Consider the following 13,885-nt stretch of genomic DNA (forward strand, 5'->3'; position numbering starts at 1 on the left):
TTTGTTAAAGATTTTATGCCAAGCATGAACTCCAACTCACCATTCACACGCCTGAAGAATGTAAACCTTGAATAGAATTCCTTAAAGTCAACCAGAATAATGCCTAAAGCAGGCAACCGCGGAAAGAATTCAAACTGCATCACGACTGTCAAACCTCTAATGTACAAGTAAACCAAAAGAAAATGGCAGTGATTCAATGTAGAACAGCCTCCACAAGAGGTACACAGATAGGCTACAAATGTGTTTTAAGAACCTATATAATTCACAAAATATGAAACGGACATAAAGAAATCACATCAAACAGAAACTGATTTGTACTTGTCCAAGGCAAATCTCCTCTCTGCTGCTTTCCATCTATTGAGTTAAGAATTGGATCCTACAGATGTCATCTTGCAATCACATCGCTGCCCTCATTGCACTTCGAGCTGCCTCCCGCTTCATCTCCGCAGCTTTCCCACTCCCTCGGAAGTACATGTACACTTGCTGAAATTTCAATGGTGAATAAACACGGATATAAAAATGCCACATCAAATTTGAATTTTAGAATTTCCACTCCAACGATTCATCTATTACCGCTCATATATCAAAATATCTCTCAATATTCAGCAAAATAACTCTTCTATACAAGAAAATCCTTCAAAAGCACTATCACATAAATAGATTTCAAATAGAAATGTCACAGGTTCAATCATTTTTTTTTATATAATCATTTTGTTGCAAGCACTGACGATTCTCACATTCTATCATTTCAAAGCATGCACACTTGTAGAAAAAAAGGTAACTGAGTAAGCAAAAATTTAAAGATCACCTGAATGACCCAGACACTAAGCAATGATTCAATGCAGAAGAAACCAAATCCAATGAAGAAGAAAATCTGCAAGAAAGACAATGGAGCAGCAACCACCATGAACAAGATCCAAAAGACTAATAATTGAATTAAGACATTTACTGCATAACTAACTAGTAGAGTTAATAGTTCAATTGTATTAAGTCATCCTCTACATTATGAGAGCTAACCCCAAAGATCCAGAAGCAAGAAACAGTATGCAATACCATTAGAATAGCCACAGCCCACAGTAATAAAAAAAAGTTAACATAGAATTAGACAATTAAAGAAAACAACACTCTTCTATGTATTATTGAAACATTAAAAAACTGACTCAAAAGTAAAAAGAGTTAGAATATAAAAAGTATGAACTTACTCCCACTATGGCGTGATCACCTATCAGATCGATTGCTGGTAATATTCCTCTGTCCCACAGAAACAAAAACAACAAATGATTAGTGATTTGGCTATGATTGAATATAAATATTTTCACGAGGACAGAAACTTACGTCAAGGATTTCCCCTTGAAAATAATTGGAGGTGCCACAGCTGAAAAGATGCAGAAGACAATGTGAAGCTGTATATGAGAACAGAACATAGGGTGTCAGCCATGGAGTTTCAACAAAAAGTTAAAAAAAGAAAAAAGAGAGATAATTGACCTGTCTATTCAACAAATAAATAAATAAATGAGGACTTACCAGATAAAACATGAAAAACCAACTAAACTTCAAAGCACTTTCAGTCCTTCAAGATGTTGAGATAAGTGTAAGTAACTGGTATACAAAATCTGAAATTGGAACTATTTCAGAACTCAGAAGTTAAAGTACCTCATCGCACGGTAAAGTGGTTTATACCACAAAACATAAGCTCCCAGGAACTCCTGAGATGAAGTAGATGATTGCAAGTAGCCATATCTTTACACCTGGAAACAAGCTATATCAGCATAATTTACGAGGAAAACTGACTTAGCAAACCAGCATCACATGTAATGTCAAGTTTCAAAATAACCAAGCCAATCATACCTTCACCCTTAATCCAAGCTGTTGTGACTGCAATGATGTTCCAGAATAGGCAAAGAGTTAAGCCTAACAACATATAAAGCAGACAAAATTAAGACAGATTTTGCATACACTTGAACTACCAAAATGTTTAACATGTTAACTTCTACTTAAAAAAACTAGTTATGTACAGTAAAAAAGACACTAATTTAACATCATTCAACCTAAACATGCCAGAGTTAGATAAATGGATTGGCTATAAAGCATAAACTTGAGCCATCACAGTAATCCATCACAGAACCCAAAGCAACATTTACCATTCATTCAGTCCTCAGGTTCCAGCATAACCATAATATACAATAATGCAACAATGCATTCACCAACAAAAATATACCAAACCCTAATTCATTTCTCTCCAATACGATCCTGCTTAAAAGCCCAATGCATAACCATCCAATCATTGCAGTATACCTTATAGATGTCCTTAACTGAAAACAACTACATATCCTATCTCCAAACAAATCCCATTTTTACCCAAGCATGGAAACAACAAACTATTAGAATCAACAGGTGAACAAACTAATAAACTAGGAAGTTTAACCAAACACAAGAAGAAAGGCTGTTCAAGTGATTCATTTTTTTTTGTTCTTTCTGGTGTAGATTGCGTAGTTGTCAGTGTGGTGCAGCACAACAACTGAGCTTTTAAAGACTTGCAAGTCATTCTTTGGTCATAATATATATCATGACATAATGAGAGAAAACTAGTGCTTGGACATGCTTAATTCATTATCTGCTCACAAAGAGATTTCTCACAACATATGAAGTTCAATGAGCATAACAAGTTTAAGTCTTACAAAGCATGGAAATCATGTAATCTGGCATGGAGAAATACAATACAACTCCAAGAAGAGGCTCACCTAACAATGATGCAAATGCAAAATATTGCAACCTCTGAAGATGGATGGGTATTTCATTTGCAATATCATGATGAATGATGGGAAAAAACGGAGGCCAGTTTTTCTCTTCAATAACAATTCCAGCTGAGAAAGACAAATAATGAACCATATATAAATGTCAGCCTCTCAATCACTAAATATTAAAAAGATCACATTAATTCCTTCACAGAAATAAAAGATGTACCTCTTGCTGCAGCATCCTCTCTGCGTTTTAATTCCTGAAAATTGAATATTAAATGAACTTAGTGTAACTTACGGTCATCAACTTTGCCACACAAAGCATAGGGGGTTTAGGAAAAGTTAGAGCAAGAAAAAAAAAAAAGCAACGTAACGATTCTCTACAACACATTAAACAAACATGCAAATAACCATAGTGGCATGAAAATCAATGTGTAATAGGAATAAAGGAGTAACAAGCAAATTGGCATGTTCCTCCGCTGTGAAAAGTAAATAGATATTCCAACCAGCACTTTGAAATATAAGACCCAGGGCCACTTTAAGGGGGATGTTTATTTCAGGAGAAATCAAGAAGTGGGTTGTTCCCTTTGGTCTTCTGTTTCACCCCTTCACTTCAACTAATTTGTTCCACAAAACACACACAAAAACAAAACAACCACCCAGCCAAACAAAACTTTGTACAACAAGGAAATTTTGTTAGTGCAATAGAGAAGGATACTTCATTGAAAATCACTTTGACAGGAAGGATACCTGTTCTCTCTTCTTCAGTTCTGCCTCCTTAGCTTGAAGCTCCTTCTCTTTTTTCTTCAAGTCCTAAGTAAGATTGGTAGAAGAAAAATACTTGCAAATTATGGACAAAAAAAGAATAGAAAGGAGGAAGCATATTCAGGCATAAAGACCACAGGCCAATTGGCAAGTCTTCAAAGTGCTCTTTTAAGGTGTGAAGCACTGTCAACTACCAACATAGCCTGAGTTCTAATTTGTGACAATATCTACAGCTATGGAAGTCTCCTACAATTTTTTAAATTTTGAAGGTATCCACAAACCTTGGATGAATCAAGAGGAATATCTATTGTCGCACTTCTGTCATTGTAGAAATCTGCAGGTTCAGGGGGAAGAGGTGAAAGCCTAGAATTTGAAGCAGGAGGCACACTACCAGGGTTCTGGAACACAGAAATGCATGTGTAAATCATGATGTAAGTTCCTTGCAGAAAAGGAAAGAACTGTAAAGTACAAATATTTGGCCAGCTTTTATATAGTATATAAACATAGTAATAATAAATGTTTGGATGTTTGCATAGTTATGCAGGATGGGATCCAACAATTATGTCAGTTTCTAGATTTGATTGGGCAGATTATAGAACAATTCCAAGCAATTAACTTCCTTCAATGTGAGTAAATAGTCATCAAACTTGTAGTGATTAGAACATTTTGTAAACAACAACACCAATGTTGCTACAGAATAAAAATGTTCTACATGGCCCAGTTAGTAGCCTGAGAGACGCAATGAAGCTCAACAAGTTTTCAACTCACAGTTGTGTAGAAAGCGCCGCCACCAAAGTTTGATTGTCCAGCTCCTTTTCGAACCGCTGGATCCTGCTCTCAGAAATGAATAAATAAAAAGAAGCAAACCGTCAACATTACAATTTAAGGGAAAACTAAAGAGGGCAGTTTTGGTTCTTATACGGGGCAAATTGCTTGAAAGAAGAAAATAATCATCAATAAAGCAAGATGAAAATGGCATGGACTAGCACAATAAATCTCGTCAATAGAACAGGTAATGGAAAAGAAACAAGAAAAAGGCAACGAGTAGGAACTTATTGTGCCTTGTCATCTCTTTTAGAATGAAATCATCAGTGCAAAGACAGCAAAATAGATCCAAATGAAAAATATAAGGGTCTCTAATGACAGCCTATATCAAAGACACTCAAACCCAACGATCTTGCCACAGCGGATAATCTGGAAATTGGGAAGAAGAATTGAATAAATTTGGAGAGAAACAAGTCGATACGATCAGATCTATAAAATCAGGCACAGGGATCTTTCCAACCCTTGAATCAAAATAAATTGCGATCACAGGTCGGAAAAACCCTAGAAACGAGAAGGACAGATCTAGATAGAGAGGAAGCAGGGGGAAGAAGGAACTGACCGCGAAGGGATTGACCTCCTCTTCATCGAAGGGGTTGCTGTCATAGCGGCCCGCCATCAGAAAATGAAACCAGCGATGACCCGATCTCTTCTTCTTCCTCTTCCTCCCCTTTTTAGATTTTTGTTTATTTAAAAAGCAACGCGATACCTCGGAAGCAAGGCACCGCGTGACGGACTCACTATTGGCTTCGCAGTGGGTTAGGACTTAGGACCTACCCCTGCATCTTATTATATGGCAGATCATGCCTCGAGATGTGGACCCAATTACAAAACATGAATGCCCCCTTCCCTTGCAGTTTGCACAACTAGTATGCTGTTTGTTAGTAGTTAGTACTATCTAAAGAAGTTCACTCGTCAAAGTGTCAAACTAACAAGATTGCAGGGTTATTTTTCATTTGGTAAAAAAAAATGGAAAGGACTCTCTATTAAATCAAATTGTAAATACAGTACAAACCCCGCCGCATCCGGGAAGTCATCCTCCTATCTCAAAGAAATGCCTGTGGCTACTTATTTGACAAGCCTAAACCGTGCCACTAACATAGTCATAACTCTCTCTCGGTACATTGGCAAACTCTGAAGACAGAGACGTGACGTGTTAGTTCCTAGTGTACGTTGCTGGCATGCATCAGCTCCTGCATGAAATTAACCTAGTCACCTTCTCACAACTCTCTTTCATTCATGGTCTTTTTTGGTCTTATGCTACTTCTCAGGCCTCCCTTCTCGGACTCCCCGTTGCTTCTTATCATGATCGGAAGTTTCTGCGGCTTTGCCACCAGTACCATACTTGTGAACATTGTCCACTCCTGGAGCTCCACCTTGTTTTCTAGCGGCCACTAAGTTCTTTGTTATGCCCCCAATGATCACCCGAACGCATGCCAAACGATCACCTCTTGCTAGAGCCGGTGTTAGCCTTTTGAGAACTCTGCCATACTTCTTTAAAGTAACAAGAACTCAGAGGGCGGGCCACAGAGTATTATTTTTTTTATTATTATTATTATTAATTCTATGGATAGAAAGCAAGAGTATTATTATTATTATTAAATTTTTTTTAAAAAAGAGCTCACAAGAGCTGAATTTATTAGAAAATAAAGCAGAAACACAAAGGTTCCCAACAAAAACAAAAAATATAAGGACAACAAAAACAAACAGAAACCTAAAACAACACCAGAAAAACAAACAACCCAAAAAACTAGAAACAATAGCCATGCCCAGTGATGAGTTTCATAAGCCGTCTGGGTAAATCTCTGCCTTGATGGAACAAAGACAGAGCAGACTGAAACACTCTAGGGATGTTAAAGCAAAGCCTTGAAGCAATGATACATCAGCTCAAGATAATGTTTGGCAGCAGCAGAATATTCCTGGGTCAAAGCATAAGCTTTTCTAGGGATGTTAATGAAATCATGATCATCATTCCCGAAATGGCATTACACCTAGCTTTCCAAAGATACCAAGCAGTGGCAGCCACGACAGATTTAGCAAAACTACATAAAATGTTGTGATCTGCAGTAATCCAATTCCCAGCAGAAAAACCATCACGACAAGCAGCTAACCGAATTCCAAACATATTAGGCTTTAAGACACAGGAAAAAAAATATGCTCTGGAGTTTCAAAATTGAGGCCACAAAAAACACACATTTCCTGAAGACCCAAATTCAAAGCATGCAGAAAATCAGTTGTCTTAATCTTACCCTTAAACAACAACCAGAAGAAAATGCTCAACTCTGGGAGAAATCTTTAAAGCCCACAATTTTTTCCAACCCATCCAAGGATCACAATTATAAGAAACTAACTGCTTGTAAACCATGTTGGAAATCCTGTTATTTGAAGCCTTGGGGAACCAGACCCAATGAGGAAGAGCATTTAAATTTAACTGAACCAAAATGGAAGACAAAGGAATTTATATGTTCTCCAAAAACCAATTTAAAAACATGCCCATTCCAATGAGGATCCACAAGGAAATCAATAAGAGTATAATTATTCAAATCCAAGTCCATATTCAGGTAAGTAGGTTTGAAGGCCAAAGGGACTTCAAAATACCAAGGATCACTCAACAGAGTAACTTATCTAGGATTGACATGCTTGATCCAAAGAAAAGGCTTAAGGGTATGAGAAGTACGGCATAAACGCCAAAAAAAACAGGAGCAATTGGGAGGGATATTGTCAGACCAAATATTAAACCTGCCATACTTATGAGTCAAAATATCCACCCAAATGAGATCACATTGATTTAAAAAACTGAAGACATGCTTGGCCATTAAAGCAACTTTGGAAATTCTGAGATTTTTAAAAGAAAGACTCCCCTCAGAATGATCAAGAGAGATATCAATTCTATTAACCAAATGGATGCCACTTCTATTGCCACAATTTGACCACAGAAACTTCCTAGCCTTAGTGGAAATTTTATCCAAGATAACATCCGGAATAGGATAAACAGAAAGGTAATAAAGAGAGACAGACAGCAGGGAGGAATTAATAAGAGTCATTTTACCAGTAGGAGAAATCAGAGATTTATTCCAATTGGCAATGACCCTATCAATTTTCTCCACCATCAAATTAAAATGAGACATAGCAAGCTTTTTAGGAGAAATCAGGATACCCAAGTAGGTGAAAGGGAAAGACCCAGGCTTAAAAGAAGCATTATTGGATAACAGAAGCAAATCCCTGAGAAGCCCCAAGGAAGTCGAGATTGAACCTTTGCTACTTTATGCCAGCTAATCATCTTCCTGTGGGCTGCTCTCTTCTGAAGATGACGGTGATGATAAACAACTATAAAGAAAGAAAAACCACTAGTCAAAGGCCTTAGAGAGTGATTAGTGATTACCAGACAACCACAGCGAGAAAACACGACAGTGGAAATCAATTTTAATGTACTTGGTGTGGTACCTGGCTCTCAAGCAGATGAATAAAGATTGAAACATTCTTCTGCCGAGTGATTGAATCCAGAATCCTTGCTGAATCTTCACAGGAATCCACGCATCCTGAATATCCTCCATGATAAATTCCAGCATTTTAACCACGGCCTTATGTTAACTCCTCTTTTTCTATAGATTCAGAAGAAATTGGCACAGTATCCTCATTCACATTCCCATCCATGACTACACTTGTGCTCTCTCTTCCTAACTCTCTCTTTTCTTCTTCATACATCCTAAGAAAAAATCAAGAGGACCACTTACAGATTTCTTTTTCCCAAGTTTCTCCATTATCTTCACAGTTTCACTTGAGATGAGACAGACGCTAAAACCTGACATTCTGATGAGCATTCTTTTTATGATCCTTCAGTGAACCTACGAGCACAAGATCTATCTGAATGCAGTCGGTATCAAAGAGGGTTAAGGTTATTGCTTACTCTCTCAGCTTTGAAGCTTTCCAACTTGGACTGCAATAATCTAGAAGGAGCAATATCTAATCAAGCAACCATACGTATATGATGACCATTTCTTCAGCAGGAAGTCCCAAGAATCAACATCTATCCATCAATATGATTTTTCAGTACCAACTTCAATTGAACATCCATGAAAACCCAACTAGTTATAATGCATATTTTTATGAACAGAGAAGCACGAATGTGCCAAAACTAACGAATCAAATGTATGTATTAGGACCAAGGCAATGGAGTCTTCTGATTTTTCCAACTCTATCTTCAAGTCACAGCTCTGCGCTTTTGAAGCTCATCATGCCAAGAACTGTGGGATTGAAAAAAACAAAAAAACAAAAAAAAACAAGATTGGAAGGCTGACATATGATAGCGGACACAGATGGATTTAGATAATCAAATTGTTGAGGAGAGCACACAATACCAAACATGCAGATGCTTGAGGAGAACTTATAGTTGAGCAGTTTCTTTATATTGCTAGGACAAGTCAGTATTGCAAGAGAGACAACACAGCTAATCTTGGGTAGGTCTCGAAAATAAAAGCACACAAAGCTTTTCTTGTAGATGACCTATCGATGATTTATAACCTAGTATCATCAACGCCATCAACAAATACATAACATCGAACTAACAGAAATTCACATATCTAAAAGGGATTAAATTGTAAGTATTGGCAGTAATTTGAGTTGCTTCAATCTCTATAAAGATCTTCCAGATATACCTTCTCATTCCACAAACCAAATATACATCAGATGATTTGGATCTCCACCTATGAACTAGTTCAGCCTAAACATGCATAAATCAACTCATGATAACAGACAAGTACAACTTGAGCAAGCAATGCTGTCATCATTGAAAGGATAATAATGTGATAATTCCCTTAAACAAAAACAAAAGATAGAGGGATGAATTACACGAATTTTCAATTCTCATATTAATTGTATCTGCTCGCAACTTGCGATGATTATCCTACCAATTAGACTATACAAGCTGATGAAGCAAGCAAATGCCAAATAATTGCACCACAAGAATCTCATTTGTCTTGTTAATCAAGTTCCCTCAGAAAAACTTTGCATTTAGTTTTTGCTAAAAAAGAAAAATACTGAGTGATTTGATTGGCAGATTAATATGGAACATAAAAACTAGAGGATTGGTATGAGTAAAGAATGTAATTCAGACATGACATGAGAGCCACGAAACCAAACCCGTATCCAATAGATTACACATACCTGCACCATTTGTGCATGAAACACTTATACACATAGAAATGGAACATTAGCATGACACAGGGCTCAAATTAAAGGTCACAGCAATTAACCCATAAATGGTTTGCCCACATATTGAGTGATGATAGTCCCTTCCCCAAGCTACTAGACAAATAATCGATAAAAAGGCCAATATTTTTTCAAAATCTAAATAAAAGTTATTGCCTTGCATATGCATGAAGATTATTAATAAAATAAATTCATAGAAGCGGAGAAATGGAGAGTGCTCTCACTCAGAGGCAGAGTAACGTTTTTGAAGATCATCAGACTTGGCATCACATTTGTGAGTATGAGGGTGACAATAAACCTCGGATTACTCACTGCCATCCAGATAAATACAAAAAAACTAAGACATTGCCAGAAAATCCAACAATAAAATCCAAGTTCTCAAAAGAAAAGGCACAGTATAAATGATATGAACTTGTTAAATATAAAAGTGGTCTTTAAAAAAAATTTCAAATCATAACATCTACCAGGGTGGCCATGAATAGATTATGAATGCCTTTTCTGTGAGTTAGAAATGCTTTCCCCATAAATATAGCTGCTTTGTGATTCTGAAATTTACTATTGCAAGGAATAGTAAGCAAAGGAAAATATGCAATTAATGGGAATGCAGAAGCCAAGGAATAGTAAGCAAAGGAAAATATGCAATTAATGGGAATGCAGAAGCCCTGCTAATTAACAAATAACAATAAATGGATAATTGTAGTGTTAGAAATATAGTACCACATCGGTTGTGTGATAGAAGTATAATGGGTTTATATATAGGTACAGGGGTTGAGCCACTAAGTCTTGAGACTTTTTGGTGTAAGACCCCTAAGCCCATATAGAACCCATATAGGGCCCACTAGTACCAAAATATAAAATCTAACATGTAGAAAGGAGGGGCAACAGTTCCAATTTATCTGAGAGAATTTATGTCAGAGAAGACAACAAATAAATTTACCCGGATTGGGCAACAAATAATTTATTATATGGCATGATTTGCAAAAACACATTATTATGCCTTACTGTTTAAGCCGCTCTACCAGCATCTTGCATTTTCTCTCCTTGTTAGGCCCTTTCCAATACCAATTTTTATTATAAGCAAATTTATGAAGAATTGAGATTCGATTTTTAGTCAAATATCCAAAAATCAGATTTATGCAATCCCCTCAATATCAACCAACCAAGATCAATCAGCTCACAGCAAGACGACATTGGGATGCAATAAGACCCCAGGCCTCTTTAGTGCTATAAGAGCAGGAATCAATATCCATTCAAGATAGCTGCTGCTTCAAAAGGAAAGAACCATAATCACCTTAAACAAAAAACATGATGTTGTTTCTTGTTCTGATCCACAGATAACATAGTCAGAGTGAATTGCTATATAGAAATATAACTGTAACGTAATATCTGTGGATGTAAATGCATTGCAAGCTACATGTTCAAAGCAAAAAAATTCTGTGTGATATCTCTTATCAGCAATACACATCAAGAAATAATCACAACAGGGAATAGTTAAACATAGCAATAACACTAGAACTTTCCCTTCAAAAGTTTTCTCCTAACATAAGTTACAAGGTTTAATTGTTGCTTCAGCAAGATATTTTCAGTTTAGCTAGGCCAATCAGTCTTCATGCTTTCTTCCCCAGTCATACGGAGCTCACCTTTTTTATTAGATCGTCGTGATCTCTCTACATCTACTCCCTTATGTTTCATTCGAGGGGTATCACATTACAAAGAATATCCTTTCGATCAGGGTAACCTTTGGTTTTTCAGTAAACATCATCTTTAGGGCTGCTCCCCATGGGGATGCAACTGGTGGAAGATAAATGTATCCAAAATTGAATATGGAAATATCAAAGTTTGTGGAAGTTCAAGACCATCTTGTAATGCCCAGCAACAAATGATCTTGTCCTTTAGACCACTAATTTTGCATGCAAAGACCTGTTTTTCTCAGATAATTGGCTAATTTTACACAATCCCCCCAAAATGGTCCTCTCCTTGTTTAGTTATTCACCTAGTCTGGTATACCCAACAATTATGACTGACCATGTTCGGTATCATCCAAAAGCCTATGAAATTAGCAAGGATTTTAAGTGAAAAGTGCCACATTTTTCAGTTGGCATCATGCACCTAATGTATCCTTTTGAAGGAATCAACCTAGTCATGGCTCAGGGATTATCACATCATATTTGCGCTGCTGATTGCTAGGAAGGTGGAGTCAAAAGAGGAACCTGATGCAGACATCAGCAACACATTGCTGACGAATGAAATTGGACTGCTCAGGGAGGACAAAGGGCACAACAAATCATCATTGTAGGCATCATTCATGAGTTAATCAACTTTTACCTATAATCCTAGTGATGCACATTACTTGGAATAGGTGGGAAGACATGAGAACAAGTGTTGACAAAGATTGCCGCTTTCAGATGCAAGCTACCTCTAAGGGGAAGGTGAGAGGAAGACACAATTGATAAACTAAGTAACTGAAGTCAGTCATGCTGGATGGCTAATGGAACCAACATAAGTCTCAGAGATCAAGTGCAGATTTAGGAAAGCAGCTTGCAGCCTACAGATGGGCTTCCGTAGGATCCAGCGACAATTACCGTGTTATTTATGTAAGCAATATCAAATAATTTTTGAAAAATGTCAGAAAAAAGGAATTTCACAAAATCATCCAACTCATGGCAATGCAGTGTTTGATGTTTTCAGAATATAAATAAATGAAACATAAATGTGGTACTAAAACAGAAATCAGGGTGATCCAGCAACAACAACAGCAACATGAGGGCCAAGAAGAAGAAGGAAGAATGGTATAGTTATATGAATTAAGATGGAAAGCTGGGTCTAGCGCACCTGTCGTTCAGCCAGGCCAATATGTCGTTCCGAACTATGGCAACATTGTCATCCGTTTCACCAAACAGCAAGGAGTGCATCATGCCCTCATAGATCTTGATGGTCTTATCCTCGCTCCTCGCCGCGTCGTAGAGCGTCTGGCTGACACTCGGGTCAGTAACCACATCGGCGCTGCCGTGAAGCACGATGAAGGGAAGGCTGACCTCGGAGAGCCTGGAGCTCAAGTCGTCAGTGACCCGCAGAAGCTCCAGCACAGTCCCAAGCCTAGGCCTTCCCTGATACCTCAGCGGGTTGCAGGCGGCGATGAACCTCTTCTCCTCGACCTTGACCGACTTCTCCACCAGGTCAGCGGTGGGTACGATTGGCAACGTGGGAAGGAATTTGGCGACGAATGTGAGGATCTGGGGGATTGGCCATCTCGGCCGGATGTTATCAGAGATCTTGCACATGGGCGCAACAAGGATGGCCCCGTCCCACCTGCGGGCGGTCAGATGACGGAGATGGATGAGGAGGCAGATGGCCCCGCCCATGGATTCGCCAAAGAGGAAGCAGGGGAGGTCTCGATATTCGGGGCGTCGCCGGATGGAGTCGATATAGGAGATGCAGTCATCAACAACAGCGTCAACGTCGGGGACGAAGGCGCGGAGGCCCTGGGAGCGGCCATGGCCAGGGAGGTCGAGAGCGAAGCAGGAAAAGGCGGAGCGGGCTAGGAAGATGGGCGAGGACTGGAAGGTCCAGGAGATGTCGTTGCCGTAGCCGTGGAGCATGAAGAGGAGTGCCCGTGGGGAGGATGGTGGCAGTGGCTCCCACGAGCGGGCGAAGAGGGAGAGCCCCCCCGGGGAGTCGTGGAAGGAGTTGGTGGATTTGATGCCTTGGGATGCGTGGTACGCCTCCTCGTCTTCCGGTGTGTTGCCCCAGAAGTTGCGGGGTGGGGACTGTTGCTCCTCCTCCTCCTTCGGTCCCATCCTTTTTCAGTCTAGTTTAACTACTAGGCCGACGTCCTTGTGGTAGCCGGTAGGTAATTAACAGTACCAAATCAAATATACCAATCTGGGTTTTTCACTTTTTCCTCCTTTTATCAATTTCAATTGTTAGATTAAATCGATCAAATTCTCAGGGATGGATGGTACAGTGGTCTCGGCCCTTTACACAGGTCGTCTTGGTCATTGTTTATAAAAACAATTGTTTAGCAAATTTGATTTAGAAGTAGATTGCATGCTCAGTTCTTTTTAACTTTGAAAATAAATCATATGTTTCTCGATAGATATTAAAACTAAAAAGAAATATGAACTTGCCTACTGCACTGTCTCCACTTCATATTCATTTGTCCTGAAGTTGGGGAAAGTGTTACTTCTTCCACTTCTATTTGAAGTGTATTTTGAACTAAACCCATTTTGACAATTTTTTTTTACTGAAGTGGGGGGAAGTGAACCAATCTATAAAAACTTACTTCCTCTCATTTCCAAAGTATTTTTTGAACTCATAGAACTTAACATAACACCTAAACACTCTATTTATAT

General features: G+C 38.4%; 2 protein-coding genes across 6 annotated transcripts; both read right to left on the bottom strand.

Annotated features, from left to right (window-relative positions):
• Positions 1–59: 59 nt before the first annotated feature.
• On the bottom strand, positions 60–5,090 carry LOC120277405 (secretory carrier-associated membrane protein 2-like). Its single transcript, XM_039284241.1, is given in 14 exon segments — positions 60–483; positions 809–874; positions 1,203–1,251; positions 1,336–1,403; positions 1,525–1,570; positions 1,654–1,697; positions 1,699–1,748; positions 1,849–1,911; positions 2,742–2,864; positions 2,965–2,998; positions 3,489–3,551; positions 3,785–3,901; positions 4,272–4,334; positions 4,888–5,090. Coding segments are annotated over 14 exon segments (930 nt in total). The 5' UTR covers positions 4,945–5,090; the 3' UTR covers positions 60–396.
• Positions 5,091–6,024: 934 nt separating this feature from the next.
• LOC120277392 (caffeoylshikimate esterase) lies at positions 6,025–13,505 on the bottom strand. Of its 5 annotated transcripts, none has more exons than XM_039284219.1 (4): positions 12,366–13,504; positions 7,770–8,569; positions 7,579–7,652; positions 6,025–6,386 (listed from the first exon to the last, which is right to left on the bottom strand). In XM_039284219.1, the coding sequence occupies exons 1-2, from the start codon at positions 13,328–13,330 to the stop codon at positions 8,527–8,529; spliced, it is 1,008 nt and encodes a 335-aa protein (XP_039140153.1). In that variant the 5' UTR covers positions 13,331–13,504; the 3' UTR covers positions 6,025–6,386; positions 7,579–7,652; positions 7,770–8,526. The 5 variants fall into 5 exon arrangements, with proteins under 5 accessions (XP_039140153.1, XP_039140155.1, XP_039140156.1 ...); XM_039284222.1 differs by lacking the exon at positions 6,025–6,386 and adding an exon at positions 8,684–9,844 and having other exon boundaries at positions 6,394–7,652; positions 12,366–13,503; XM_039284217.1 differs by lacking the exon at positions 6,025–6,386 and having other exon boundaries at positions 6,394–7,652.
• Between the last annotated feature and the right edge of the window lie 380 nt (positions 13,506–13,885).

This window comes from Dioscorea cayenensis, chromosome 15, assembly GCF_009730915.1.
Source record: "Dioscorea cayenensis subsp. rotundata cultivar TDr96_F1 chromosome 15, TDr96_F1_v2_PseudoChromosome.rev07_lg8_w22 25.fasta, whole genome shotgun sequence".
Lineage (NCBI taxonomy): Eukaryota > Viridiplantae > Streptophyta > Magnoliopsida > Dioscoreales > Dioscoreaceae > Dioscorea > Dioscorea cayenensis.

What these genes read in the sequence shown, in the direction of transcription:
- LOC120277392 (XM_039284219.1), bottom strand. Translation starts at nt 13,330, where the DNA reads ATGGGACCGAAGGAGGAGGAGGAGCAACAGTCCCCACCCCGCAACTTC. An exon ending in TTGGCCTGGCTGAACGACAG is followed by an intron (nt 8,570 to 12,365) that starts GTGCGCTAGACC and finishes TCAATCCCACAG; the next exon opens with TTCTTGGCATGATGAGCTTC.